The 27,901-nt window shown below is 51.8% G+C and overlaps 1 protein-coding gene across 6 annotated transcripts in view; it reads right to left on the bottom strand.

The window, feature by feature from the left end:
* Positions 1 to 27,901, bottom strand: part of GAS7 (growth arrest specific 7) — a 207,048-nt gene that overhangs the window by 33,941 nt on the left and 145,206 nt on the right. For 5 of the 6 annotated variants that reach the window (XM_028534591.2, XM_036032995.1, XM_028534592.2 and 2 more), the window contains exons 3-5: positions 21,703 to 21,783; positions 9,432 to 9,517; positions 513 to 566 (exon numbers count right to left, since the gene is read on the bottom strand). In XM_028534591.2, the coding sequence (XP_028390392.1) occupies positions 513 to 566; positions 9,432 to 9,517; positions 21,703 to 21,783 (221 nt within the window). Of the gene's footprint in view, positions 1 to 512; positions 567 to 9,431; positions 9,518 to 12,411; positions 12,794 to 21,702; positions 21,784 to 27,901 lie in introns of those variants that run through there. The other variant, XM_036032996.1, reaches the window with a different exon arrangement.

The following is a 27,901-nucleotide window of genomic DNA, read 5'->3' as shown; positions in this document are numbered from 1 at the left end:
CCTTCTCAGCCTGCACATCGGGGTTGGGTGGGCTTTGGAAGAGCCTTGGGAGGCAGGTGGCTACTCCAGGCAGAAGCTATTTGCTTGCTGTCAGGAACTCCCGGGAACTCTATTCTTAGGAATTGTCCTCTTCCTTTTTAACTTTAACATCTTCCAGAAGTTACCCCGCCCATAGCAACCCTGCCATGGCTGTAATTTGTGCACCACGTCACTTGCACAGAGCACAGTCCACCCCCTTCATCCCACCCCTGCCCGCCCTGCAGAAATGGCTTCTGCATCACACAACCTTCATCCTTCCACCAGCTCCCCAGAGAGAAAAGTGAGCTGTGAAACTGACAGAAAGGGGGACCCGGGGGGAACTTTGGCTACATCCAAGCTTTGGAACTTCCTAGATTCCAGGCTGGGCATCACTTCTACTCATGGGCTGTCTACGTTGTCATGACAACAGCCCAGCTGTGGCTGAGAGCCCCAGTTTGCCGCCCAACCAGTGGACACTCCGAGGGAGCCCTTACCGTGAGGGTGTTCTCCTTGCTGTGCTTTCTGCCTGGTGATGAGGATCCCAGATTCTGGAGGGAGAGACAAGAAGGATCATCAAAGCTGTTCTCCATATTGGACACTCTTTTTCCTTTTGCGCTCCCTGAAGGTGCTGGGATTGGTTCAAAGCTGCGTGCTGGGGAAGTTTGGGGACGGTCAGCCTGCCGTTACTCCTAAGTCACCATATTCTGGGACAGGGCAGGAGGGAGTACCCCTGACCCTGCGCTGCTCCTGTGCTGGGCTGACAGCTCTGGGAAACTGCTCCAGACCAGGCTGTTCTCTTCTCCGGCTGTGATTTGGGAGTTAACCCCTCAGCTGCCCTCTGCTGGTAAGTGGCTCCGTGTGCAGCTTGCTGCCTGAACCTGCAGAACCCACTGGGGAGCAGAGAGTTAAGGTAGACTGCAGGCCCCCACCTCCTGGCACGGAGCATTCAGAACCTGACATCTTAATCTGAAGCCTCAGGATCAGACAGATCAAACCCTACAGGTGCGCCCTGCCCACTGGGGCACTGCCCCTCCTTGCAGCTCTCCCACCCTGAAAGTCAGGAGGGGGGTTGCTCAGCGGAAAGCTGAGCTCCAGCTTTCATCTGACTTTAAATTGCCTTTTTGTGTCTTCCCATTGCCAGTAAGAAAACCAGGGTCCACAGTACGTCCGAACCCATGGGCCCTTAGCAGCTGGCCCTTGTTTGAGGATGGTTCTGGGACGGAAAATTGAGGACGGCCAGCGGAAACTGCCGAATTGGTCATAGGGGCCCATGACCCTAAGGGGAGGGTCAATGCACGGCCTTCACTGTCGCGCTGTCAGCAGTCACATTAGGGACTCAAGAGGGTCTCCAGGGATGCTGTCGGCTGCTGTGCTGAGCCACACAATGGCCTGGGAAGCAGCTCGCCCCTAAGGCACTGTCTGTGGCACAGTATGTAGGTCCTCATTCTCTCTGTAGTGGAATATAAGGAAGTGGCTGTCAGGATTTTACAGGTAAAGTCCCAGAAAAAGCATGGAGGGGCTTCTCCAGCGAGCCCCGGGGACCCAACAGCCCCCCATCCTGGCTCAGCCCTGCTCCAGCAGGCCAGCCCCACCTCAGGAACCTATCTGCTAATCAGGCAGCTCAGGAAGCCTGCCTGCCTGCCTGCTTCCAGCCACCTCCTCCCCCCCCCCCCCTCCGCCCCTTCCAGACCCATTTGGCTGGTGAGGAAAGTCAACTAGTGAAAATCGATTCCCAAGATGGCCTAGACAAAAAGGACCTCACAGCTCATTCGTGTCACAGGCAAGAACATGAACTCACTGGCCTTCACGTCCTGCCGCCTCATGTGACTTCTTTGAGCCTCAGTTTTACCATCTGTTATCAATGGTCCTCAAGCTTTGGGGTGCATCAGAATTAACTCAGGAATTTGCCCCAAATCGAGTCCCAGCTGCATCTCCCAGAGCTTCTGATCTGGCAGGGCTGAGGCGGGCCAGCACCTCTGGCAGAGTCTGGGGACGTCCCTTGGAGGCATGGTGGTCTACGTGCCATCAGGCCCCTACTTCCGGCAGCAGCCCCTCTCGCAGCCCTAACCGGAGCTGGGGCAACGGCAGGCTGGTGAGCAATCACAGCTTCACTCAGCATTGTTAACGCAGCAGCGTGTCCAGCGCACCCGCCCTGGACACCCCAGGTTATCGGCTCCATCCCCGGGCACTTGTAGGACCGGGCTGCCGTGGAGGAAGGCGGACAGAGGCTGCCTGGCGCTAGCTGGGCACCACTCTCCAAGGGAAGGAAGGGCCAGCTGCAGAGCTCTGGAAGGTTCCCTCATGCAGAGGCACTGGCCCAGCCAAGACAGGTGACCCATGACAACATGGATCGGAACTGCACCGTCCACCTAAATGTGAAATTTTTTTTTCAATAAATACACAGTCAGTCCTCCATATCCGGGTTTCACATCCTTGAATTCAAACCGTGCATATTTTCAATCCATGGCTGGGAACTCTCGAATACAAAGTACAGGCTGTATGTATGCCACTTTACGTATAGTGCTTGCATACATGTGGGTTTGGGCATCCACGGGGGTCCTGGACCCATGACCTCCCGAGTTCTGATGGACTGTAGCCAGGGTGTTGGAGAGTTAAAAGTTATACGTGGATTTTTGAGTGTGCAGGGGTCAGCGCTCCAAAGCCCCCTCCACACTGTGTTCTTCAAGGGGCAGCTGTGCACAGAGGGAGAATGGGGGGGGGGTCTCTGGGACAGGTCCTGCCATTTGCAGGGGTCTCCCTGTGGCTGACAGATGGCCCCCACCCCCGCCCCCACCTCACTCCCACTCCAGGCCCCCAGGAAGGGTGGCCAGTGCTCTGGCAGCCTCGGCAACAGCCTCTGGGTCTGTGTATCGAAGCTGCTGTGGCTGCTCATGGGGATGCGGAGGACAAGGGGGACGACCAGGACAGAAGGAAGCTCTGCCACCCAGCGCTGGCTTACCTGGCAGACTGGCCTGCTGGCCGGGTGTCAGGCTCAGCCCCTGACATACTTAGTTTAACCCTCACAGCACCAGCAGGTTCAGCGGCTTTGTCTCTGTTTCACAGATGGTGAGCCTGAGGCTTGCAGGAGCCACCTGACCTGCCTGGGCCACCAGGCAAGTAAAGAGAGGGCATTGGAAGCCCAGCCTGAGGAACTCCTTCCTCTGTCCCCTGCCATCTCTCCACTTTGGGGTGATCTCTCATCTTCCAGATGTCTCTGCAGAGGTCAAGAAAGACCTCCATCCCCACAAACACTGATTGTGGAACCACTGTGTCCAAGGCTCTGTGGAATGAGGCTGGACACAGGGGCCACCTCCACCCTGTAACTTGGGCCAGGAGTATAAGTGATGGCGGTGGGGAGGAGGGGATGGTGCTCTAAGTGTGGGGGCCCCCTTCCATTTCTGCCCCATCAGCTGTGCAGACTGGGGACTGCAGGTTCTTTGAGGTGGTCTCTGCCTTTGCTGCTGATGACCTGTGCCTGTGGCTCTGATGTCATACACGTAGACACATAAACATGCCACATACATGCACCATATATATGTGTATATCACACACACACGTTTGCCCTGCAGCACTCCACGGGAAGGCACAGAAGGAAGGACACCTCAGTCCCAGGGGAACACCTATGAGTGGGAAGTTGGTTTCTATCCCTGATAGGCGGAGCTCGGGCTCCCTGAGAAGCGGCTACGCCCACACATCAGGCGGCCTGGAATAGCTTACTGTTCTGGGAGGTTCGACAGTGTTCGAAAAGGAAAACGGGGTGATATAATAACAGGACACAGAAGTCAGCTTAACGGGGCCCCCACAAGTCAATTTGGGGCGATAGGAGCATGAACATAAAGAGGGGTGGGGTGGGGATGGCAGCATTCTTTACAGAAAAATGCCAATTGGAGGTGGATAAAGAATTAGAAAATCACCATGTGCAAACGTCAACGTCAACGTGGATTCAGGCTGTGATCAATCATCAAGGATGCTCCAAGCTCTCCATGAAGAGAAGGTTAGGGACCAGGACAGGCACAAGCCTCACCCTATCACCCCACCAACTGCCGACAAATTAAAAAGCAGAAAGGCTCCCCTGTGAAGGAGCCATCTGTCATCACCACATCACGGGAGAGCTCAAACTCAGCATCACCCTGCAGGGTGGTGACCTGGGAGTGTGTGTCTCCAGACACACGGTGAGAAGCACTCCACAGGCCCCGGGTGGTGCTCGTGGCCAAACTGCGGAACCCGAGTCTCAGCAAAAGGAAGCAATTAGACCAAGAATGCACGTCCTTCTGCCAGACGGCGGACCTGGACTCTGACCCCAAAAAGTCAGTTCGAGGAAAGACAAAGAACACACGCATAGCAATTACAGTCTAGACTAAAGTGATAATGTAGAATAAAACATTAAATCCATGCGATGGAATAGTATTTGGCTACAAAACAAAAAAGGGGGAATAAAGGGCTGCTACAGTGAGCTAAGTGAAAGAAGCCAGACACAAGAGACCGCACATGGTACGGTGCCGTGTACGTGAAGTCTCCAGAACAGGCCAACGCGCAGGGACAGCGAGCAGATCAGTGGTTGCCTAAGGCTTAAGGAAATTCTTTTTTGGGTGGTGAGAATGTTCTGGAACTGGGTGTGATGAGGACGGCACAGCTCTGTGACCACACTGAAAACCACTGCATCTCGCACACTTAGAATTGGTGAATTACATGCTATGTAAATTTTATCGCAGCGAAGATGTTTTAAAAAGAGAAATTAAAGCGATAAAGCAACCAATGCATCCATGGGTAAAACCTGAGTGGACCCTGGATGGAGGAGAAAAGCAGCTACAACAGCCGCCCTGAGGACAGCTGGGGAGTTTGAAACATGGACTGTATGTATCAGATGATATCACTGCATTAATGTTTTCTTAAGTGTGCTAACGGTATCGCGGTTGTCTTCCCCTTTGGAAACATTATAAAACGTTTACAGCTAAAACTGTAATATGTCAGGAATTTGCTTTACAATGACTCAGTGAGGGCTGGGGGGGAAAGACTGGGAACATACATGAAACAAGATTGGCTAAATAATTGTTGAAGTTACATGACTGGTCCACTGTCCTTTATTAGAGTATTCCTTCTACTTCTATAAATGTTTGCAAAAGTCTGTAATTAAAGTGTTGTTTTTTCTTTTTATTTTCCTCTGCCAATGATTCTAGAAAGTTTCCCTCCCTTTTTTAATCCCCCCCGCCCCCCCCGCCTGGATTCTACCTGCTTTCCGCCTGTTTTCCTCGCCTGGCCTGAGCCACTCTGCTGCTGCTGTGCGGTGGGGACCGGCCCACGCAGAGAGGTGACAGCAGTGCCTGGAGGACTGTGGTGGGGGTCGGGGGTCAGGGGCCACTCACAACTGCTTCTGCAAGCCCCCATGCTGTGTGTCCTCACCACCCTGCCTCCTTGTCTGGGCAGGTAGGGTCCAGTATGAACCCTCTCAACGACTCCAAGGTACTGTCAGGACAAAACCGAGGTCCCCATAGCAGGCCTGTGCGGTGCTTCCAGGCTTACCTCCCACCCTCCCCCACCCGCTGAGTGAGTGAACCACAGCCCGATCTGGGCTCTGGGTGCCCTCTGAAAGCATGGTTCTCCTTTCTGCCTCCAGGCACCCTCATGTGCTGTTCCCTTCACCTGCAATGTGCTTCCTTATTTGCCAACCTGAGCCCTTGCTCCTTTCCAGTCTTAGCTTAAGTATCTTTCCTAAAGGAATCTTCCCTGACATCCCCACTCCCACTCACCACCACCCCGCCAGCCCCGGGGCCTTGGAGCACACCCTGCCCTCAGCTGTTACCACTGAGGACAGGAAACAATCATTTATCTCCTGTCTTTCTCAGCACCAGCTATAAGCCTCCACCAGAGCAGAGGCCACATCTGTCTGTGGAGAAGGGCACACTCAACAGACTGCGTGTCACCGAAGGGGGTGGGGCAGGGGAGGGTGAAGTAGATGAGCGCTCAGTATTTCACCTCCTCCTCGATCTCCAACTCTACTCTCCATGGGTCCCTCAAGTTCCAAAGCCCTTAGTCCCATTCCCCTTCCCCTCCTGTGTCTTCTTGGGGGGAAGTTCAAGGGAGGCCCCAACAATGAAAAGGTGGGTCACAAAAGGGTCTGGGCACTGGTGGGCAGGTCCCTTGCCTTCCTTACACCTGCTAAGGGATCTGAGAGGGTCTCCAACCACTCCAGCCTCCCCCCTAGCCACCCAGGTAGCCAGGCAGGCAGGGGACAGGCTAGGATGTGCTTCTACGAAGGCTAGCAAGACTATCAGCCTTTGATTCCCCTGCCTCTCCAACCAGGTGGGCCCCATTTATCCAGTACCCAGGCAGCCTGCCCAGGCCTGCAGACTTAAAACCTTCCACTGGGTGGTGCCAGATCACCACTACCTGTGCTGCCATGAAGGCCTCCCAGGGCTGGGAGGAGGGGCAGGCATCCTGGGGCTGCTGGACACCCAGCCATCAGTCCTGCCCAGGACAGGGCAGAGTGGGGACACACTGGGTTTCCATAAAGATTAGGTACATTGTCTACCCCCACCACCCCTGACATTCTAATGTTCCTGATGAGTTTGTTCAGAGAGAGGCAGTTACCAAGTAGCAGGAAAAACACACAAAGTGGGTTTGAACAAGCTACTTTGTCCACCCCCAACCTGCATTGCAAATAGCCATGTGTTCATTTGCTCCTTCATTCATTCTTCAAATATTAAGTCATAACGGTTAATTATAACAGACAGCCTGGGATTGTGTGAGTAAATACCATGCAGGTGGGAGAGCGCTGTGCATCCTTTGGGGTGACCTGTTGGTAGCGCTCTCTGTAAATGCCAAAGCTGCTTCTCCTATTCCCACAACTGGCCTCTAGCACCTTAGGGGGCAGCCCACACTGCAGGCTCACAGGCCCTTACACAGCCTGAGAGGACGCTGTTCTACCTCACGCAATAGTCCTGGGAACCTGTGCCTGGATGCGTATTTGTTCTCTCCATGTACTCCATTATTTATTCTTGTTACTTTGAGGACACAGTCGCCAGCATGACCATCCCAAACTCCACCATTCCTGCACAGTCGTGGCCTGCCCAGGCCTGGGTCCCCAGAACTGACCCTCGCCGCATCCCTAATTACTGGTACCTCCCTTCTAACTTCTTCTTGTTTTTAATAATGTTCATTCTATCTGCCTTCTATAAAAGTAAAATGTGTTCATTTCAGGAAATTTGAAAAATAAGGGAAAGTATAAAGCAAATTCAAATGACCGAGACCTAGGTTTCTGAACCTCAGCACCACCCATCACTTCAAACCGGGTGATTCTTCGGTGGCAGGGCCGTCCTGTGCACTGTGGGGCCATTGGTGACATCACTGACCCCTACTAACTCAGGGCCAGCAGTACCCTCACCCCAGCTGTGACAGCCAGAATGTCCCCACATACTGCCAAATGTCCCAAGGAGAATCCCAGTCTCAGGGGCAGGCTGAAGCACTCTCAGTGCCTGGCTTACGTTTCGTCCAGCCATTTGCCTCCTCACACAGAGATTTCTTGCCCCAGATGAGCCTGCCTATGTGTGCCATCCGTGTCCTGCTCTTCCTGCTCAATACTATGCCCTGGCATTTCCCTAAATTATTAAGTTTTCTTCAGAAGCATGCTTTTTAACGACTGCACGATGTCACCGGCAGGCAGGATGTCTGGTGCCACAGGCCATCTCACGCATCCCCTGCTGCTGGACAGTTAGGCTGGGTGCAGTGCCGCGAGCGCTGCTTGGGTGAACCGCTTCGCACCTAAATCAGAATCCCTGGGCACATCCCAAGGGCAGATGCTGGGAGGGAGTTGCCGGGTCAAAGGCTTAAGGCGCACACAGTCTAGTGGCTTCTGAGACGGCTGTTATAAGTATGTGTTTTGTTTCAAGTGGTTGAGCAACACCTTCACAGTGCTTTGGGGTGGGCGAGCTGTGCTCTGCTGGGGAAGGGAGGAGACTGATGGGGTGGGTTATTTCCGGCATTCTTCCTGAGGGAGCCCAGGGCGGCCCTGCCTTCCCCGGGTGGGTGAACCACAGCAGAACCAGGCTGATGTCTCCTCAGAAGACATCCCTCAGTCAGGCCGCCAGAGGCTGGCTGGAGGAGGCCGGCGGGGGCTGGGCAGGACACCACAGGGCTGGCGCCCTGAAGTGAGCCAATGGGCAGGGGACAGAAAGGGGCCCACATGCAGGAGTGTGCGCCATCGACTGCGCCTAGATCCTCGCTGCCCATGGCGCACCGCCTCATCAGCAGCATCATCCAGGCACTGGCTGGAAACACAGAACCTCAGACCCCTTCCTGGGCCTCCTGAACCAGAATCTGCATTCTAACAAGAGGCCTGGATGAATCTTGAGTCCAAGAAGCCCTGGCCCACACAAATGTCCAGATTCTTTCCCAGAGTTTTAGTGGAATTCACCCTGCGCCCAGTGCTGAGCGTGCTGGACAACAACGTAACTGCGTTTCTGAAAACAAGTGCTCTTGCCTGCGTTAAAGCTAAGCGCTCTCTTTGGGCGGGCCCCAGCAGCTGACCCCACGGTCTTCCTTTCAGTGACCAGTGCATACTTGTTGTTGCAAACAAGCAGTTGTTGTCATTGTCACCACCACCACCACCACCACCACTACCACCATTCCTGGGGGCGTGGCATTTCAATTCCCAGAAAGGATCGATGGGGTTTGGAGGCTTCACTGAGAACATCTTATAGATAACTTACGAAGAGACCAAGGGAGACCAGGTCTCAGTCCTCTGGACACAGCTTACTGCAACTGAGAGCCCCGGGGCTCGGCATCGGGGTCTAGCCTGGCCGCCTAGTGATCACGTCAACCTGCACGAGTCACTTAGCCAGGCTGGGCCTTGGTGACCTCATCTGTGACATGGGAATGGCACTGCCACCTACCTCGTGTGTCTGCACAAGTGCCCACCGAGGTGATGTGTAAACAAAAGCAGTCTGGGAATCGTAAAACACACTCCCACTCCTTTCCAGTCCCGTGCCGTCTCCACGCCGGATCACTGACTGTGACTGAATGTTTCACAAATCCCACTCTGGGTCAGGTCTGGGGCAGGAGCGGACGTGCAGAAAAGGAACATGACCTGCCTCGTCCATATTCTCAAAGTCATGGAAAACCAAGTCTCTGTGCATCAGGGATCTGGACAGCAGGAGGGACCCCGACTCTTAAAGCATCTATAGCCCATCATCCTCCCTGACTCCACACCACCCCAGCGTCTAGGGGAAACCGAGCAAACCACAGCTGCCTGCTCTCCCCCAACAATGGTGCATGGCAATGACCCAGAGGGACCAACTACGCAGGGCAGAAGTGGGCTGTCTGTAGCCAGCTTCACCCCCACTATGCACTCGCGTTAATGACACCGCCCCGATCCTGCATCAGCACCCACCCCTACCTCCCACGACAGGACCTCTCACCTGGGAATCGACGGTGGATTTGCGGACACTCATGTGGGCAGTCTCGGGAGGGTGCGCTGGGGTCCCTGACGCGTGGTATCCATTCACTGTGGGGACAGAAACACTGCTGAGACGCTGTGCTGGCTGGCCACAGATGGGCATGTCTGGCTTTCTGCAGCGCAGCCCCTGCCCCCACCACACGCCTGGTGCTGGGAGGCCTTGGCGGCTGGACCACCTCCCAGCCTCTCACCAGCACTCACAGAGACTGGCAGCATCTCCCTAATCCCCAGCACCCAGTTACTGACCTCTTGGGGGCCTAGTTTCCTTGTGAACCAGAGAGGGAAAACATGTGCTTAAAAGAGGAGAGACCAGGATAAGCCAATGGCCATCACTGAAAATGTCACATCGTTGGTGGTTGTTGGCACAAATCAGGGATCCAGTCTCTCTCTTTGGAGTCAGGAGGCCCCGCTGGCCTCATCCTGTAACCCCCTGACAAACCTCTCTCTGAGGCCCTCTGCACCCTCTCCGCCCTGTGTGATATGGCCATAATGAAAAGAGGACTTTGTTTACTGGTTTCCATGACAACTGGCTTTGCCAATTAATAGCTGGGTGATAATAGGACATCCTTCTTGAGTCAGTTTTCCCAAGGTTAAGGAAGGAAAAAAATCCAGGGCTCTAAAATTCTGCCCCTGTGACATTCACTAATGCTCCCAGTGTGAGCTAACGGAGTGGGGAGTGGCCGGTTGGCCGGTAGCACAGCCGACCTCACGAGCACGGAACACGGCCCTGCATTCCCAGTTCCCGAAGGAGGTGCTGCTCTCAGGGTACTGCAGTGAGCTCAGGAGTGGCTCCTCCTCAGTGAGCCTCCGCCTCCTCTCCACAAAATGGGGGTAAGGCCACTCAGTCACCAAACCTACTTTGTTGGGATGAAAATCAAATGAGACAGTACTTGCAAAATGGATCTGTAAATTCTAAAGGCCTTCCTGAAAACAGGTGGGAGGTGGGGAGAGGGATCTTTCCTGCCTTGTTCCTGAATCCAGTTGCCTTGAACCCCAAGACTGCGTGATCACTGGAGACCAGGGAAGCCTGCTGGAGGAAGGGCTACAACACAGGTACTGTGCTGGCGAGAGGGGAACACACCGATGTCCAGATCGCAGCTGTGTGCAGAGTGCTCCGCCGTGTGGCAGGGAGCAGAGGGGAGGACTAGAAGTCAGCAACCCCTACTCATCTGGAGTGGCCAGGGCAGGAGGCAGCAATGGGGTGATGAAGGCTACCCATGAAGATCCTTCCTCATGCTGGGGGTGCCCCCACCTCCACTGCTTGCAGTGAACACTCCAGGGCCACTTGCGGACGGAGCCAAACTCAGCAGACCCTGCAGGCAGCTGGGCTGCTCCCTGACTTCCAAGGTCGGCCCCACACTCTGAAGATGGGTGAGCACAGGGCTGGCCCCCAGGGCAGTGGCTTGGGAAGCAACAAGAAATAAATCAACCCCACGTGAGCAGCCACAGTCCTGTTTCAACTTGCCCCTCAGGCAGCTGGTCAAATGCTGAAACCACCCAGGAGTCCCCAGGTAAATAGCGGACCAGGATTCTCAGAGCTTCAGAGAATGCCATGCCTGCCGGGGGGCTGGGGGAGTGGGAAGGGCAATCTACTCACATGGGCATAAGCTATGGCACCAAGGACATTTGGCTGACATTAAATACCACCTCAGCTGAAGGCGTAACATTCGAGAAATGTCCCCTATCAAGCAGCATAGCACTGAAATGGAAAGAATACAAGGCTGGAAAAACCTGAAGAGAGCGGTAGGAAAGCTGCGTGTACTGCTTTCAGACTGTGACTGATTAGAAGACAGAAGTGAGGATGTGGAAAATCTTGGTAATTTAATTTAAAGAGCTGATTGAATTAGATGTATGAAACATAATACCCTGAGAACAAAGATAATATCTTTTGTCAAGAGGCCATGGAACATTAGGAAGAAAAAGTTGGGCATATGTAAGCCACAGATAAATTTGCAAAGTATCAATAAATTGCAAAGGGCATAAAGAACACAAGCCACATTCTTTGAGCAGAAAGTAATAAAAGTAGATATTAATAATAAAAGAACAAATACACAAGTCCCCATCTGCCCAACTCCCTGATGCTTAGAAGTTTAAGAAAATGCCCTGTCAAATAATCTCAGGTCAAAGAGAAATTTAAAACAATAATTACACAATATGTAGAAGACAATAAGGAAGAACATAGCAAAAACAAATGGGACAAAGCCTAAATTATATTTGGAGGGAAATCTATAGCCTTAATTATTTCATTACCAAAGCCAAGGACAGATACAAATAAATGAACTAAACATTCGATTTTAAAACTTAGAAAAAAATCAAAAGCCAATGAGATAAAGCAAAGGAAAACACGAGACAGAAATATAAAATGGCACTGGAAATCCGTGAGTTAGCAGCAGGGCAACACTGACCAGGCTGGCTGGTTCCCTGTGTGTTAGGTTGGCGGGGCAGGGAGGCGGGAGGGGTTGCAGAAGGGTCACAATGATACAAAAGGCAGGTCAGCCAGTGTAATTTGAGACTGAAAGGGAACACAAACGCTCAAACTGGGAATTAGAAAGAAAACATAAGCATAACTAACCGAGTAGAGATTTTTTTAGTGCAGGAACATATGATTTATATTCTATGCTAATAAATACAAAACCTTCCATAAGGTTCAAATCATCAAAAACAGTTTTAAAGGACACCAGGAAACACCAAAATGAGTAAGAACTTTGGAAAATGACCTGCCTCCGAAAGCCCTGAACTCGGATGGTTGGATGAGCAAACACATTCAAACTCTCAACACAGAAACTCCTGGGCACGGCCTGCACCACAGTACAGAGACAGGAGGTACGTTTCCCAGTTCATCGCACAGGGCTACACTGCCCTGACCCTAAACTCTGTCCATGACAACAAAAACAGAACCACCACTCAGCGTGACCACGACAACAAAACATGGACGTTCTTACCTGAGCAGGCCTTGGCTGGGAATCAGTCACTGCCTCTGATGGGGTGGGATCCCGGCACACCAAGGCTATGCCCAGCTCTGCCCTGCTGACCTCTCCCTATGCCCTCCACAGCACCTCAGGTGCACCCTCAGCCCACTGCTCCCTTCCGCCTGCACCCAGTGTCCCCAGGCTGCTGGCCCGTGCTGGCGGCAGCCAGGAGCTGTCTAGCGCAGGGCATTCTGCCCCTAATCCATGCTCTTGTTCTCGCTTCGGCTCTGGGCTGTCAGCTGTTGGCTAATTACTGCTCATGTCAAAACAATTACTGGGAAAGAAAAAATAATTTTCCATTCAACCATTTCTCCCCACACAGCAGCTAGCTCCCCTCTGACGCCCTGTCTTGCTGCATTTCACTCAGAATGATCAGTGGGGACCGGGACAGTCAGGGCTCACCCACATGCCCTCCTCACTGGCATGCCCATCCTGCAGGCTCCCAGCTCATCAAGGTTTACCACGGGACGGAACTAATGAGGCTGGAATGGGTGTTTTGGAGGCCTCCAGCTTTGGGGGGTGGGGGATAAAATAAAATTGATCAAAGAGCACTCGTAACCATAAGGGACATAGTTGAGTTTGGGACACAAGAAAAAATGTAAAATGCCAAATTAGCTGTTTTTGAGATAAGAAAAGGGAACAAGAAGCTCTATCTAGTAACTTTAGTAACTTCAGATACAAGTGTAAGCACACACAGCACATGTTTGATTCTTCTTTGTGGGCAGTTACACAGACTCACCGAGGGAGCCTGGAGATGTATAATGACAGGAAGGGGCAGGTGTTTGGGTAGAAGGGAGAAGGAGGAGGTCCTCAGGGGTAGAAGAAGAGGGAAGTGGTGACAAGCAAAAAAGAAATGCAGGACGGGTTGATGAGAGACACACAAAGCAAGAGAGAGGGGCCAGCAACTTCTGCTGCCCGGGATTCACCGCCCCAAGGGCTCGCTCAACCAGCACTGCCCGCCCCACTCTCCAAGCCCCCTGTCCAGGTCCCCACTCCCTTAAGACACCCAAACAGCAGATGTGCTTTTCCAAGCAAGAAAATCATCCCCAGACACGCCTCTCTTGCCTCCTTCAGGTCTGGCTGAGTCTCTCTTCTCTCTGGAATAAACACAGCAACTTCTTTCCCAAGGTTATGACCCCAGGGTACCCAGAGGCCTTGTTCCTGAAATCTCTGCCCCGCTACCCTCCCTCCCATCATGTCTTCAACACTGTGGAAGAGACCATTCTTCTGCAGAGACATGCAACCCCGATCTGTGGGATGTTTATTATGATGATGATAAGCAGTGAAGGTAAAGGGTCCAAAGAGTTTGGGACAAATGCCCCCATTATTCAGATTTAAACTCGTTCGTTTACAGGAGGCCTTTTAAAACATGTGGGTGTCCTCTGTGAATTTCCAACGAGGCCACCGGTGGCACTAGTCCTATACTTGGAGGGACACAGGGTCTGTTGTGGGCAGAATACACAGAATACCACAGCACCCACTTTGGGAATCACGATGGCAGCTGTCGGAAAGCAGGTTTTGAAGTCAGGCAAACACAGTGGCCAGCTGTGTGCTCATGTCCCTGCAGATGCTGTGCCCTCGTCCCCCACAGCCACCACCGCACCCAGTACGGCTTGGAAGTCACTCTTCTGCCATCACGTTTACCTTCCCAGGTATGTGCACACCTAGCCTGGCCTGTTCAGAGGAGGAGTTTTACATCTATACCCTTCTGGTCTGGAAATTTCTGCCTGGTCACTGGTTCCCTACTGTCTCCCCTGGTTGTCTGAGATGTGAACTGCATTCCCCACAACAGAACTCACAATACATTTATTTGTCCCTGTGGTTGTGAGTGGCAAAAACCTGGGGCTTTTCCCCAGGCCCTCAAACACTAAACTGGCTTTTGTGAGGCCCCCTGGGCCTTGGAGATGAAAACACTGTTTCTAAAGGAACATGCAAGCCTCTTCCAACCGGTGAAGCCATGGCCATCCCTAAAGCCGGTGGTGGGATGGGCCTGAGGGCCTGGCAGCTTGCTGATTCTGGAGCAAGGGCCCGCTCTGCTCCTGTGTGGGAGAGGACAGGTGTTCAGGGCTTCCTGATCTAGAGAAGAAAGTGTGGAACCAGTGCAGTCCTGGTTTTGGGGACCCTTCCCCAGAGGTCCTCTGCTCAGGGGAGGCACGTTGTCTGTTTGCACACACTCCTGCTGGCTCCACAGGTTCAAAGGCAGGCTTTCCCTGGTCCCTTTTGATTTGGCTTCTCTGGCATTGCAGGAGGCGGGCTGCTTATTTGAGGATGATCCACCCTCAGTGCGTTCAAGCGCCAACACTGGGCAAAGTCAGAACCTGAACACAGGTTTGCTGATGACCCCCTCCCCCCAAGGGAAACTCAAGAAAGGATCCCGCCATCTTAAACACACACACACACACACACACACACACACACACAAATGCAAGTTCAATGCACATCCCTGGCCCAGAAGCTCAGAAAGGAATTCATTCTCCACACCTGCCCAGACTGAAGAGGTAGCTGCTAGCCACAGGTGGCTACTTAAACTCTAAAAAATTAAATAGATCCTGGCTTGGTGGCTCAATTGGTTAGAACATTGTCCCCTACACCAAAAGGTTAATTCCTGGTCAGGGTACATACCTAGGTTGCAGGCTCAATCCCCAGTACATACCTAGGTTACAGGCTCGATCCCCAGTATAGGAGGCAACTGATGTCTCCCTCCCTCTCTTTCTCTCCCTCCCCCCTCCCCTCTCCCTAAAATCAATAAACACATCCTTGGGTGAGGATAAAAAATTAAATAAAAACTAAATGCAATGTGGTATTCAACATTAGATCCTAGAAAAGAAAAAGAATAATCCTGGAAAAATTGGTGAAACCAAATAAAATCTAGTTTTGTTAACAGTAATGCACAATGTTCCTTTCTCGGTTTTGACAAATGTACCACGGTTATGTGAGATGGTAGCATCAGGGGAAACTGAGTAAAGGATGTACAAGAATTCTCTGTACTGTCTTCATAATGCTCTTGTAAATCTAAAATTATTCCCCAATAAAAAAGGTATTAAGTTAAACTAAATTAAAAATGCAGTTTCTCGGGAACACTGGTCACGTTTCCAGTTCCCATTAACTGCCTGGCCCAGTGGCTGCCACTTCGGACAGTGTGGACGCAGAACATTCCCGTCGCTGTAGACAGTTCTACGGGACACGCAGTTGCACACGGCCACCCCTTCTCCCCAGTGACTCACACAGGAAACGCCCAGAACCTCATTTTCACTCTCATTTTTTCCTCTGTCTGCTACTATTTCTCCCTCTACAAATCAGCACTTCACACTGCATATAAACCAACCCAAAGATGACTTTTAACATTTGCAGTGGTTGCCTAATAGTGCCTTAGGTATTTTGTTTGGGTTTAAATGTTACTTGTGGACTTCACCCAGAAGGGCCGATGTTAACTGTGTCCAGCCAAGGCTGATGAAAAAACACAGCTCCCACAGCTCCAGTGATAAAGGATGCCAGAGGGAACACCCCCCGGCCCAGCAGCCCAGCATGGACCCTACCAGCATGCCCTATTCGGAGAGTGGAATCCAATTTGTGGGAGCTCTGGGAGTTCTCAGCCCTCTCTTCCCAGCTGGCAACCAGGATGGTTGTGCTTCCCTCATTCTGCCTGTAGGTGGCCCTCTCCAGAAGCTCTGGAAGCTATAACTCAAAAGTAAAAGTGCCCCACAGCCTTCTTCACCACCCCCCCCCCCCCCCAGCCCGCCAAAAAAAACCACACCCCCAAGTCCAGGAAGGGGAGGCTGCCTCAGCTTGGCTGGGCTAACTTATGGTTCTCACTGACATTGTTCCTGCCCTGATTTTCCAAGTTCTTCAGGAGAGACCCTATCGGATGTCCATGGTCAATAAATGTGGTTGAGTTTTCCACATTGCCCTCACCCCCTCCCCAACTACCTTGCAAACTACCTGAGGTAAGTACATCAACCCCCATCATGGCTAACCAAGAGCAGTCTTGACAGAGCCCCAGGCTGCCCAGCTGCTCCGGGAAGGCAGCTTCTCATGAAGGTAAGACATCTCCGCTGAATTTTGCTTTTACTGCCACACTGACTCACGTTCAGAATGAAATCTGAACACCTTCCTCTATCACCTGCTTTCTGTTCTCAAACACGCCAAGATCACACCTGCCCCAGGGTCTTTGCACTAGTTGCCCCCCCCCCCAGCACATTTCACCACCTCACCACCCCGCACACCTACTCATCTCACGCCTACTCATCTCACTGTCTTCAAAGCTTCCCCTGTGCTCTCCCTTCCTTCCTGGCACCTTCCCCGACTCTGCAGGCCCTCCGCCCTGTTCTCATTCCTTGCACTGGAAATACAAGGGAAACCTGGAGTATTTCACGTGTGCTGGTTTGGTCCATCGCCCCTACTAGATGGAGGTTCCTGGGAGTGGGGACCACACAGGCCTGGCTCATCTGTGGCTACCTCCCCAGGACAGAGAACAGCACCTGGCACATTTTTTTAATGAAAAGGTTTGAAATGCCATTACTGCTGCTTGTGAAGCATAAGCCGAGCAAAAGCAGCTGGATCCAGGGCCCTGAGTGGCCTCCGGGAGAGGGGTCAGCAACCTCAGGACCATGAGGATGAGACAGCGCTCTCTGTAAGCAACTTCCTGTTCTCACTGAGACTCTTTCTCTCCCCACAATGAAATTCAATCTTCTGAAAGCTGCTTGCGAAATGGAATGAGAGAATGGCTGCAAAAAACCCAGTGCTTCCTGTAGAGAGAAAACCAACGTGGCTATTACTTCATTCTCGTTATGACGTTTAGGTTAAAAACAGCTTAGGGAAGATGTCTAAACATCCTGGGTCCCTGTGGGCCTTCTTCCCTTCCACCCCAGAGAGCGGATGGAGAGCTGGAGCGTGTTCCTGCCCCGGGGTGGAGAGCAGAGAGCGAAGAGCGACCCCAATCACAGGCCGCGGAGGGACCTTCCTCCCGGCTCTCGGCTCTCCGTGAGCCCGCAGAGTGAAGCCTGGTGAGGAGACGCCCGTGCTGGAGGCCCTACTCTAACAAGTTGTAACTTCGCAAATCTGAGATAGCACTAACAGAGAAGCACCCTTATTTTAAGCACATGAAGAAAGAAAAAAAAACCGTTTCTAATTAAACTGGGATACACCACAGACTGCAGGGTGCACCTGACTTCCAGATACAGGGATGGGGCAAAAGTAGGTTTACAGTTGTTCATATGGAAAATAATACAAGAACTAATAAATTATAATACAAGAATAAATTCTGTGCTTCATGTGTTCACAACTGTAAACCTACTTTGCCCACCCCCGCATTCAAATGTCGGGGGGAAAATGAAAGGTGGGTCTCAGAGCCAAAGAGTGGTGTTCTGCATGGTCTGTGCCACTCCTCATTTCCACGGGCCATCGTCTGTCGCCCAGTGACCCTTGAGCAGTGCCAACCTGGTGTTCTGAGCCACCCTAGAACCCGGCCTCGCCATCCTGGCACTGCAGACACTGGGGCTGGGTAATGCCTGGCGGAGGGCTCAGGAGGCTGTGCTTCAGCGCAGCGGGACATTAGCGGCATCCCTGGCCCGGACCCGCTGGAGGCCTGCCGCGCTTCCCCTGCATGGTGGCTACCGGAGATGACAGACATTATCACATGTCCCCTGGCAGGCCAACCCCCCAGAGCCGAGACCAGTGCACTAGAGAAGTTTACCCAGCATGTACAGGGGTCCCTCTCACCGCGGTTTTATTTCCAAAGTTTCAGTTACCCGTGGCCAACCGAAATCCAAAAACATTCAATGGAAAATTCCAGAAATAAACAATTCGTCATTTTAAATTGCTTGACTTTCTGAGTATCACAACGAGCTCTTGCCCGCCCTGCTCGGTGGACGCGCCCTCTGCCAGCGTCTCCACGCGGTGCTGGCGCCCCGCCCCTCAGTCGCTGAGTAGTCCTCTCGGTGGTCAGGTCGCTGCGGAGGCACCGCAGTGCTCATGCTCAAGGAGCCCGTATTTTCCTTAACGATGCCACATTCCTGTAACTTTTATATTAATATATTGCTATAATTGTTCTATGTTATTTTTAGGTTTTGTCGTTAATCTCTGACTGTGCCTAATTTACAAATTAAACTATTATAGTATCTACAGGGTTTGGTGCTATATCCAGTTTCAGGCCTTCACTAGGGGTCTTGGAACATGTATCTTTCACGGGTATGGTGGGGGGACCACTGCATGTGTACTGCAAACTAGCAAAGAGACAGAGGCATCAAGTCAGACAGGTGTCTCCTTTCAAGCCCTCTCTGAGCCTTCAGAATGCTGATGTGCATGGTGAACCTCCAAAGGGGAGAAGAGCAGGTTTCTGGCCACATTCGACTGCAAAACCCTTTCTGGCAGAGAACCTGGTAGACCGTACCCCCGACCACCCCGCCCCTGACTTTCCCCTTGGAGGGGGAGCAGAGGAGGGCAAATCGGTGTCCATGTGTCTGTCCATGCACTCTAACACCGTGGCCAGTTCCCATCGCTGATCCTGACCTTCTCCACCCGCCTCCCCACCTTTATTGGCCACACTTGAAGCCCCAGCACCCAGCTCAGTGCTGGGCAGACGGGGTCCTAGGTGCTTGTTGGTGAAGGCAGGCATGCGTTGCACCCAGGCCATGGGCCAGGGGGTCTGAGCCAGCGCCTCCCAGCCCTCCTTCTGGGGAACAAAAGCCACAAACGGTGGGATAGGGACAGGATGCTGCCTGGGGAGGGCGGGCTTCAGAGAGGTGGCTGCTGCCATGCAGAGGGCGAGCTCCCTGACCAGCCCCGCCAGCACGGCAGGCTGTGGCAGTTCACACCTGTCATCGCTCCACGCCCAAGCCTCCTCTGCCCATGTCTCTATCCTGTCCTGCTTCAGGGACCACTCTGGCTAGAAGAGACAGCTAGGTTTCTTTCTCGTGTCTGGCTGGCCTGGAGCCAGCTAGGACAGAAGGCTACACCTCACATTACTCACACTGGCATTCTCTTATTAAAACACACACACACACTCACCCCAAAATAGAAGGCAGTGTGCCTGGGACTGTCTGTTGTCAAACAACAGGGAGAAGGACAGGATGGGCCTGTTTCTGGGGACTCGATCTGCTCACTGCTAATGCAGCACCCACCTGGTGCCTGGGGAAATGGGAATAAATGCACCATTTCCCTTCCCCACTAGGCAATTCCTTTTTTTAAAAAAAAATCTGTTTTTAAGTTAAAAAACATATACATATATTTTAAAAAGTGAAAAGCCTAGCCGAACTTCCCATGGAAAGCTCCATCCATCCCCTCTCCTGTGCCTCAGCTGATCCTCCAGAGTTTGGTCTGTCCCTCGATTCAGTTTTGAAGTCCACTCTGGTGACCTTCGTATCCCTAAATACGTCCTTTGATCACACTTTGATTTCTTCATGCATCAGTGGTGAAGAACGTCTAAAACAGTGGCACCCAGCCTTTTTGGCTCCAGGGGCTGGTTTTGTGGAAGACAATTTTTCCACAGACCAGGGTCGGGGGTGGCATTATAGCCTGCCACCAGATGCAGCTTAATCGTCACTGGCCACTCACTGATAGGGTTCTGATATGACTCTGCAAGCAAGTGATTTATTGTGGTCTCCGTGCAGTGAAACCTCTCTGCCAATGGTAATCTGTATTTGCAGCCCCTCCCCAACGCTAGCATCACCGCCTCAGCTCCACCTCAGACCTCAGGCATTAGGGCCTCAGAAGGAGCACACAATCTAGATTCTTTGTATACGCAGATGACTGTAGGACTTGTGCCCCAATGAGAATCTAATGCCTCCCTGATCTGACAGGAGGCGGATCTCAGATGGTAATGTGAGTGATGGGGAGCAGCTGTAAATACAGATGAAGCTTTGCTTGCTCACTCGCCCACTGCTCACCTCCTGCTGTGCGGCCCCATATCTAACAGACCACAGACCACAACCGGTCCATGGCTCAGGGGTTGGGGACCCCTGGTCTAAAAGACTCCCGCTCTGTAGGTGGGGGTCTAGCCCACTCTCACTGCATCCACCCTCCCTTCCTTTGATCCAGAATTTCAGATTCTAGTTAGTTAGTTTTTATTTTTTATTTATTTTTATTGTTTTAGCTCTTCTTTTGATGACCAAGATGTGTCAGGTACAGTATTTACTCTCTGATGATGCCGCATTCCACAAAGATTAAGGAGGCTCTCAGCTCCCCTCTGTCCCTCACCCCTGCCGCCAAGAGCTGAGGATGTCATTGCTGCTTCTGCCCCTCCCTCCTGCATACCTCCCCCCTCTATCCAGCTACAACCATCTGCACATGTTCGAAGTTACCAACATTTAAATTCCGAGGTACACCCACAATCATCCTAGTTGACACCTAAAGTGGAAAACCAACAAATGGGGTTAAAACCCGTGTGATTGTGGAGATGTCTATGAATTTACTCACTGCTGGGGCCAGGCTCTGTCTGGGGACTGAGGATTCCATAAAGGATTCCCTAAAGAAAAAGTAGAGGCCAAATCCCCACCCTCAGGAAGCGTGTAGTCTACTGTGGAGAATGACTCTCTGAGGGCAATGAAATAGCACGCTGCTGGGATCCAGTCATTAGGTGAGAGAGCTGAATTGAGTGGTCAGGGAAGGCTTCTTGGAGGAGGTGACATTTAAAACAAGGTGTAAACCACAAGAAGTCAGAAGCTGTTTTCTCCATTGGCGTGACTTACAATTGATCTCCTGGGATCTCAGAACCCAGTGTCTCCTAAGAGTAACAAACATCACACCTATTACAGGAATATCTATCTCGACCCCTTCCCTGTGGTGCCTCTTCTGACAGACTCATACCCTCACAAGGAATCCCATTTCCTTTCCAAAATGTTCTGCATGAAGGTAGCCCTAGAAAAATTTGCCTCCCTTTAATTTCTACTCCTTGAAGCCTTTGGGAACCATGTGGAGCAGTTTTGTTCCTGCTTCAGGCCCCTGCACTGGCAGATAGGTGAGAGTTCTAGTGTCTCACCTCACCCAGTACCTGAGTGGGTAAGTACCTCACCCAGTACCTGTCTCACTTCCTTAAGTACCTGAGTGGGAGTGAGGGTGAGCTACCAGGTTGCTGCCAGCACTACCAGGGCAATACTACTGGAGGGGCAATGGGCTTATGGGGCCTTCTACCCGTCCAGGCCCCTCCTGGGTTGGGTTCATAATATCACCAGCCAGGTTTCAGATCCCAGGATCCACAGTATTGACCCTTCCAGTGAAGGTGGGTGTGTGGCCCCTCCCAGCTGCCCCAAACGGGTAGGCGAACAGTACCTGTTGGAGGCAGAGAGCTCCTATGAGTGCCAGGGCTGGCTGGGATCCCCGGAGAACTGCTGGGGCGTTCCCAGGTGGTCTCTGGTCAAAGGAAGAAACAAGATTGCATTCAGAATTTATAAGGTAAGAAGCTCTGAGGGTCACAGAGCAGAACTAGATGATCAGAGCTGGAGAAAACAGTCTCAGCCAGTCTCCTTCCTCCCCAAACCCAGGAACTGGGAGTTCTTTCTGCTCCCACACCCTCCCCACCTCCCATGACGACAGAACTTCTCTCTGCTGGGGACCCTTCTGCATGCCGTAGGCACCAGAAGGAGGTGGGACCCCCAAACCCTTTCCCAGTGCCCCTCCCTCCCTCATCCCCAGAGGCTGCCAACTCAGGGCTGTGCCGGAGCCCGTCTGTCTCTGGTCCTGGAACTCTGGCTGCCAACTGGGCATTTCTCCCTGGATGCCACTGTTGCCGCACACCCTGAAGCACAGAGGAAAGAGCACAGGCCCGGGGGGTCTATACGGAGACATGGTCCTCTGCCAAAGGGGGTGAATTCCAAAGCCTGTTCCCTGTCTTGTTTGAATCACGACTGCTGCATCTGACTGGCCCCCCTCTTCTGGGCCCAGCTGCCTGATCCAGCCCAAAGGAAAGCTCACACTGCAGCTGTAGCACTGTCCCCGACATGCTGCTCTACCCATCTCACCACTGTGAACAGACTTTCTTATAAAATTATCTTATCATGTAACACTGGGTGCTATAGGAAGCAGAAGAAGAAAAGTAGTCTTACCCACAATCACGCAGCTTGGAAGTCGTCACTACCAACACTTTGGTATCTATATGTCAACTTGTTTTACACACACACACACACACACACACACACACATTTAAAAGAGAAGAAGATAATACTGTATATTCTTTTCACAGATAGACTTTTGGGAGTGTCTTTCCAAAATCATTAAAGGTGCTGGATAGTAGAGGAAAGAATCCATTAATAGCAGAATGTTTCAAGCTAGACTGCCTAGGTTTGAATCCCAGCTCTGCCTCTTATCACCAGTGTACCCCTGTCCAAGTGCTCTCAGTGCCTCAGTTTCCCTCTCTGTAAAAGAGATCGATACTGCTGTCTACCCAAGGCAGTCATTGTCTTCAGGCCAAATGCCCATATACAAGTATTTAGCATAAAGCTATTTTTAAAGTTAGCTCAGTGTATGAATATAACATTAATCAAATAATTCTAATATTTATCTCAAATATTTAAAATAAAAACTGGAAAAACTTTTTCAATGGCTTCACTCAATTATGATAAAAACAACTGGGGTTTTGCCTCAGCTCTGCCTCTAATCTGCTGTACAGCCTGGGGCAAGACACTCTCCCTCTCTGGTCCTCCAACTCTTAATCCAAAAAGAAGGGGTTGGGACTGCTCTTTTAGGCCTCAATACTCCTGCCCTGTAGATTTGATGGATGATCTTAAAATCTTCCAAACCATTGTTTGGGTTTAAGGAGCTTACGGCTCTAGGAGTTGGGTGGTAATGTGGACCTTTTCCCCTTGGCATTCCCTTTCACAAGGGAAAAAAAAAATACAGAATGGAGGGCAAGTGAGGGAAGCAGCAGGGAGAGCGTGACTGGGAACAAGAGAACGATGGGATCTTCTATGAGGAGTGACAGAAGAGCAGGCTCAGCGACTTCCCCAAGGGGGAAGGATGTGCTGACTGGCACTCAGACACGAAGAACTGGAGACCCTCCAGGGCTCCAGCACAGACAGTGCAACTGCCCGAAGGGTTTGTCCCTGTCCATCTCCCAGTCCTGGCATTCTGGCCAATCTAAAACACAAAGCAGGCCTGCGAACCAAAGGGTTGTCAGTTTGATTCCCAGTCAGGGCACATGCCTGGGTTGTGAGCCAGGTCCCCACTAGGGAGGTGTGTGAGAGGCAACCACACATTGATGTTCCTCTCTTTCTCCTTCCCTTCCTCTCTCTCTAAAAACAAATAAACAAAAATTGTAAAAAAATTGAAATAAATGAAATAAAACACAAAGCCACCTCAAGCCTGGGGCAGAGTGAGGTCTGGCCAGGCAGACAGCTGGAAAGGGCTACTGGGCCTCTGGCTAGGTGACCTCACCAGTGGCAGGAACCATCATCCCAGACGACCATACCGCCCACAGGAAGGAAGACACGTCCAGGTTTTTTCCCAATAACCTACCTGTTTATAGCATACTAGGCCCCTGACCAAGCCCAAGCAAAACTGCAGGGGCAGGTCGTGGCCCATGTTCCTCTGGACTGAGGCCCTTTTGCCTTCTCTGGGGTTCTGCCCTTGGGGTTCTAGGTCATCCCAGGTGATGATCCAGACTCCTACCAGAGTCACTGCCATGCAGGCCCCAGGGGCTCTAGGGACTAGGTAAGGTGAGTGGAAGAAGTGAGATGTTGGAGCTTCATCCAACCCAAGTCAGGAGAAACATGTTTTTTCCTAAAGACAACTCCAACTCAGCTCGGACCTCTTCCACTGAAACCAGGGGAGCCCAACACACACAAACGAAATGCCTGTGGGCCAAGCCAGCCTGAGGAAGGCTGCTACTCCAGCCACCGAGGTGCAGGCCAGAAATTGTAATTTCCCCATCAGTGGATTACGTGGCTACTCCACGTACAACAAAACTTACGAAAAGAGAGTACACTTGACAGGTGGGAAGTGATGTATGCCTAGTTTTCAGACCACAGAGGTTCCCTCCCTCCTTAAGATAACAACAACAATAGTAATATTAATAATAAAATAGCACATGAAGTGGGAGTTTTAATTTTCAATAGTCACTTTCGGACTTTATTTCTCCTTGTTAAGACTGTATCCTGCCTGGACTAGAGGTATTGGCTTCTAGCAGGAAAGCCACAAGCCGCTGGACCTAAGCCACTGGTCATAGTGATTTGCTTTCGGCTCACCTGTAAGCAGCCCCTTACCCCACCCACTGGTGAACTCCCACTCCTGATTGGTCCATTCCTTGGCTGTGGAGTGGCTGTCTGCTGCCCCTAGTGGCTACCAGGTGAGATAACCATAGGTACCAGCATGGGCTGGAATCTGCGATTCCTATTGTAGCTTCTTCTTTGCTTCTTTGTTTTTTTATACTCCTCTTCCTGGGTTTCTCATTCTCTCTGCTCCCCCACCTCTTGTTTCTTCCTTTCCCTTGTTTGTTGGTGGTTCCATCTGTGGCTTCTCTCCTGGCCCCTGTTTTCCTCACCAGGAGGATCTGCTGGACTCAGGTTTTGCTAGACAGGCAGCAGCCCTGCTGTCCCCATCTCCAGCCCTTGTCCCTGTTCATCTGGAAGCTGGCTTACTACCTGGCTGCTCTGCCATGTTCTCTACCCTAACGAGGAAGGCAAGTCCCAGGAGAATCACAGGAGCCCTGCTGTCCCAGTCCAGGGGTTGGGCCAGCCCCCAGGAGAATGCAAGCTGCAGTGAGCCGTTAGCACCTGGAGGTCTTGCTTTGCCCTCCCTTGGGACGCTTAGCAGTAAAGCCTCTGATCTGCTCTCACGCACCGGCACTTCCTTAGTGGGCCCCTGGCTTTGCAATCAACGCCCAGTTAGGGGTCTCAGGCTATAGGATATTGCTAACCCCTTCCTAAAGTTAAATGGGAAACTACTATTCTCTGAACAGCCATTTGTGCCTGGCCCACTTCAAGGCCCCCCACCTTGGGTGTCCCCTTCCGGGGTCGCAAAACACTTGAAATGGGTGCTATCATTTCTATTTTTAGTGGAAGACACTGAGGCCTCAGTGAGAAATGGCAGAGCTGGGACTCAGTCTGACAGTGAAGACCACCGTGTGCCGGACACACCCACGCCCCCCAGCTCTGTGCAGGCGTTCTGGGAGCTGCCGGCGATCGGTGCTGCTCTGATCTGTGCACCACTCAAAATGAGCATTATTAATCTACATGATCTAATAAATGTTTATAACCTAAACATGTGAGAGATATTTAATGTAATAAGTTATATTATTAATTACAGTATTAATATGTGATTTTATATACTGATATATTATTAATTATCATTCTATTCGAGGGCCTACTCAGTATTTGGCACTGTTCTCAGCACTGGAGATCCTGCATGGAGTCTGACGGATTGAACTCCTCCCTCCTCCTTCAGCCCACATTCTCAGTCATGATGCTTTCCTAGTTTTTGACTATCAATATACAAAATTTTTGATGAACGAAAAATTAAAATACTTCTGATGGAGTAGGATGGAGTAAGTCATGCCAGGAGACAGGTAATCAGTAAGCAAAACATACCAGGTCAGATGGTGGTACGTACTGAAGAGAATAAGGCATGGAAGGGGGATAAGAAGTGTCATTAGAAAGGGCTGCAATTTTGGTCAGGCGGCTAGGAAAGGCTCCAGTGAGGAAGGCACATTTATTATTATCTACTGCTGCATCACAAATCACTCCAAACTTGGCAGCTTAAGTCAACAAGCATTTATTGTCCCCCAGATTGGGTGAGTCAGGGATCGGGAGAGGCGGAGCTGGGTGGTTCTGGCACAGGCTCTCCCATGAGGCTGTAGCCAGTGTATCATCATCGCCTCTTGCATCATCGAGGGCCTGACTGGGCTGGAGGTGCCACTTCCAAGATGGCTCATTGGATGTGGCAGGGGCAGGGGTTCCTGCTGCGGGGCTGCTCACACCTGGCAGTTGCCTGCCCCGAGAGAGAGTGGGCTGGGAGGGCAGCGAAGCCATGCTGTCTTTTCTAACCTAGTCCCAGAAGTGATGCTCCATTGTGACTGCCAAATTCTACTGGACACACAGACCAATCCTGGCAGTAGGGGGTTGGACTCACAAGGATGTGAGTGACAGGACAAGGGTGCATGGGGGCCACACGAGTGAAGGAGCAGGCCGTGCATGTACCTGAAGGAAGATAATTCCAGACTGAGGGAAAAGAAGATAAAACACCTCAGAGGTAGGCATAGATCTGTTCTCTTTAAAGAGCAGCAGGCAGTATGGCATGTCCGAAGAGGTAGAAGAAGAGGTCAGAGGGATCAGGGGCTGCAATGGATCATCCAGGGCAGTGGTTCTCAAAGGGGGTGCCCAGACCAGCAGCAGCAGCATCCCCTGGGAATTCATTAGAAATGCAAGAACTACCTGAGCTCCTGAATCAGGCATTCTAAGGCTGGGCCCCGTGATCTATGTTTTAACCAGCCCTCCAGATGATTTTGGTTTAAGAACCATGGGTTCAACCTGGGTTTAAGAACCATGGCTCTAGGATCTTAAAGATCACAGTGAGAACTCTGGCTTTTATTTTGAATGTAGGGACAGCCATTGCAGAGTATTTTCTCTTTTAAATTATTGTTAGAGAGAGAGGAAAGGAGGGAGGGAGAAAGAAAGGGAGAGAAATATCAATGTGAGAGAGAAATGTCAATTGGTTGCCTCTTGCATATGCCCGACTAAGGGCTGAACCCACAACCCAGGCATGTGCCCTGACCAGGCATCGAACCGGTGACATTTCTCTTTGCAGCACAATGCCCAACCAACTCAGACACACCAGTCAGGGCCATTGCAGTTTTAAGCAGAGAAGTGACGTGATCCAATTGCTGCTATTGTGCCAGGACCTGTGTCTGAGGATACTTCCTGGACTGAGCCGACACGTGCCCTCAGCATGTCTGGCACCCTAGTGGTGCCGTTTGTGACTGCTGCCTCTCCCTGTCTAGCCTGTCACTCTCCTAGAGGCCAAACAAGCTTGGTCGAATGCCCTCCAGAAGGAGAGACAGGAGCCAGATGGGGTGCCATAGGACCGGGGCCACCCAGGTGCCTTTGCAACCCTGTGGATGGCACTGGCAGCACTGCCTCCACTGAGAGCTGAGACACTGTGGACCTAGGAGCGTGTCACTCATGCAGTGCCGGGGAAGGGGGTGCCCAGGCAACCACCCCTACACCCAGCTCTAGAGCCGTACTACCCTGTACTGCTTTCAGACCCTGTGGGCATGCAGATGATTCCTGAATGATTTAGTGACATGAGAAAAAACAACTTAACTGAAGAGATTCTTGCTTGGGAAGCTTCATCCAGATCCACCTCCCACAGGGCCTTCCACACCTGCCCCAGCCCCATCCACACACAGCTCAGATCACTCTGGAAGGGGCACAGCAGGTGAGCTCTCAGCAAAAGGGCTTGTCAGACACCCTGCCCGAGCCCCTGAAGGTGAATGGTTAGGGTCTGTAGGACCACACAGGTCTGACCACTGCAGGAGGGC

Source organism: Phyllostomus discolor, chromosome 8 (genome assembly GCF_004126475.2).
Source record: "Phyllostomus discolor isolate MPI-MPIP mPhyDis1 chromosome 8, mPhyDis1.pri.v3, whole genome shotgun sequence".
In the NCBI taxonomy this organism is placed as follows: domain Eukaryota; kingdom Metazoa; phylum Chordata; class Mammalia; order Chiroptera; family Phyllostomidae; genus Phyllostomus; species Phyllostomus discolor.
Note: the sequence above shows the minus strand (reverse complement) of the source record. Positions and strands in the feature narration are given on the sequence as shown.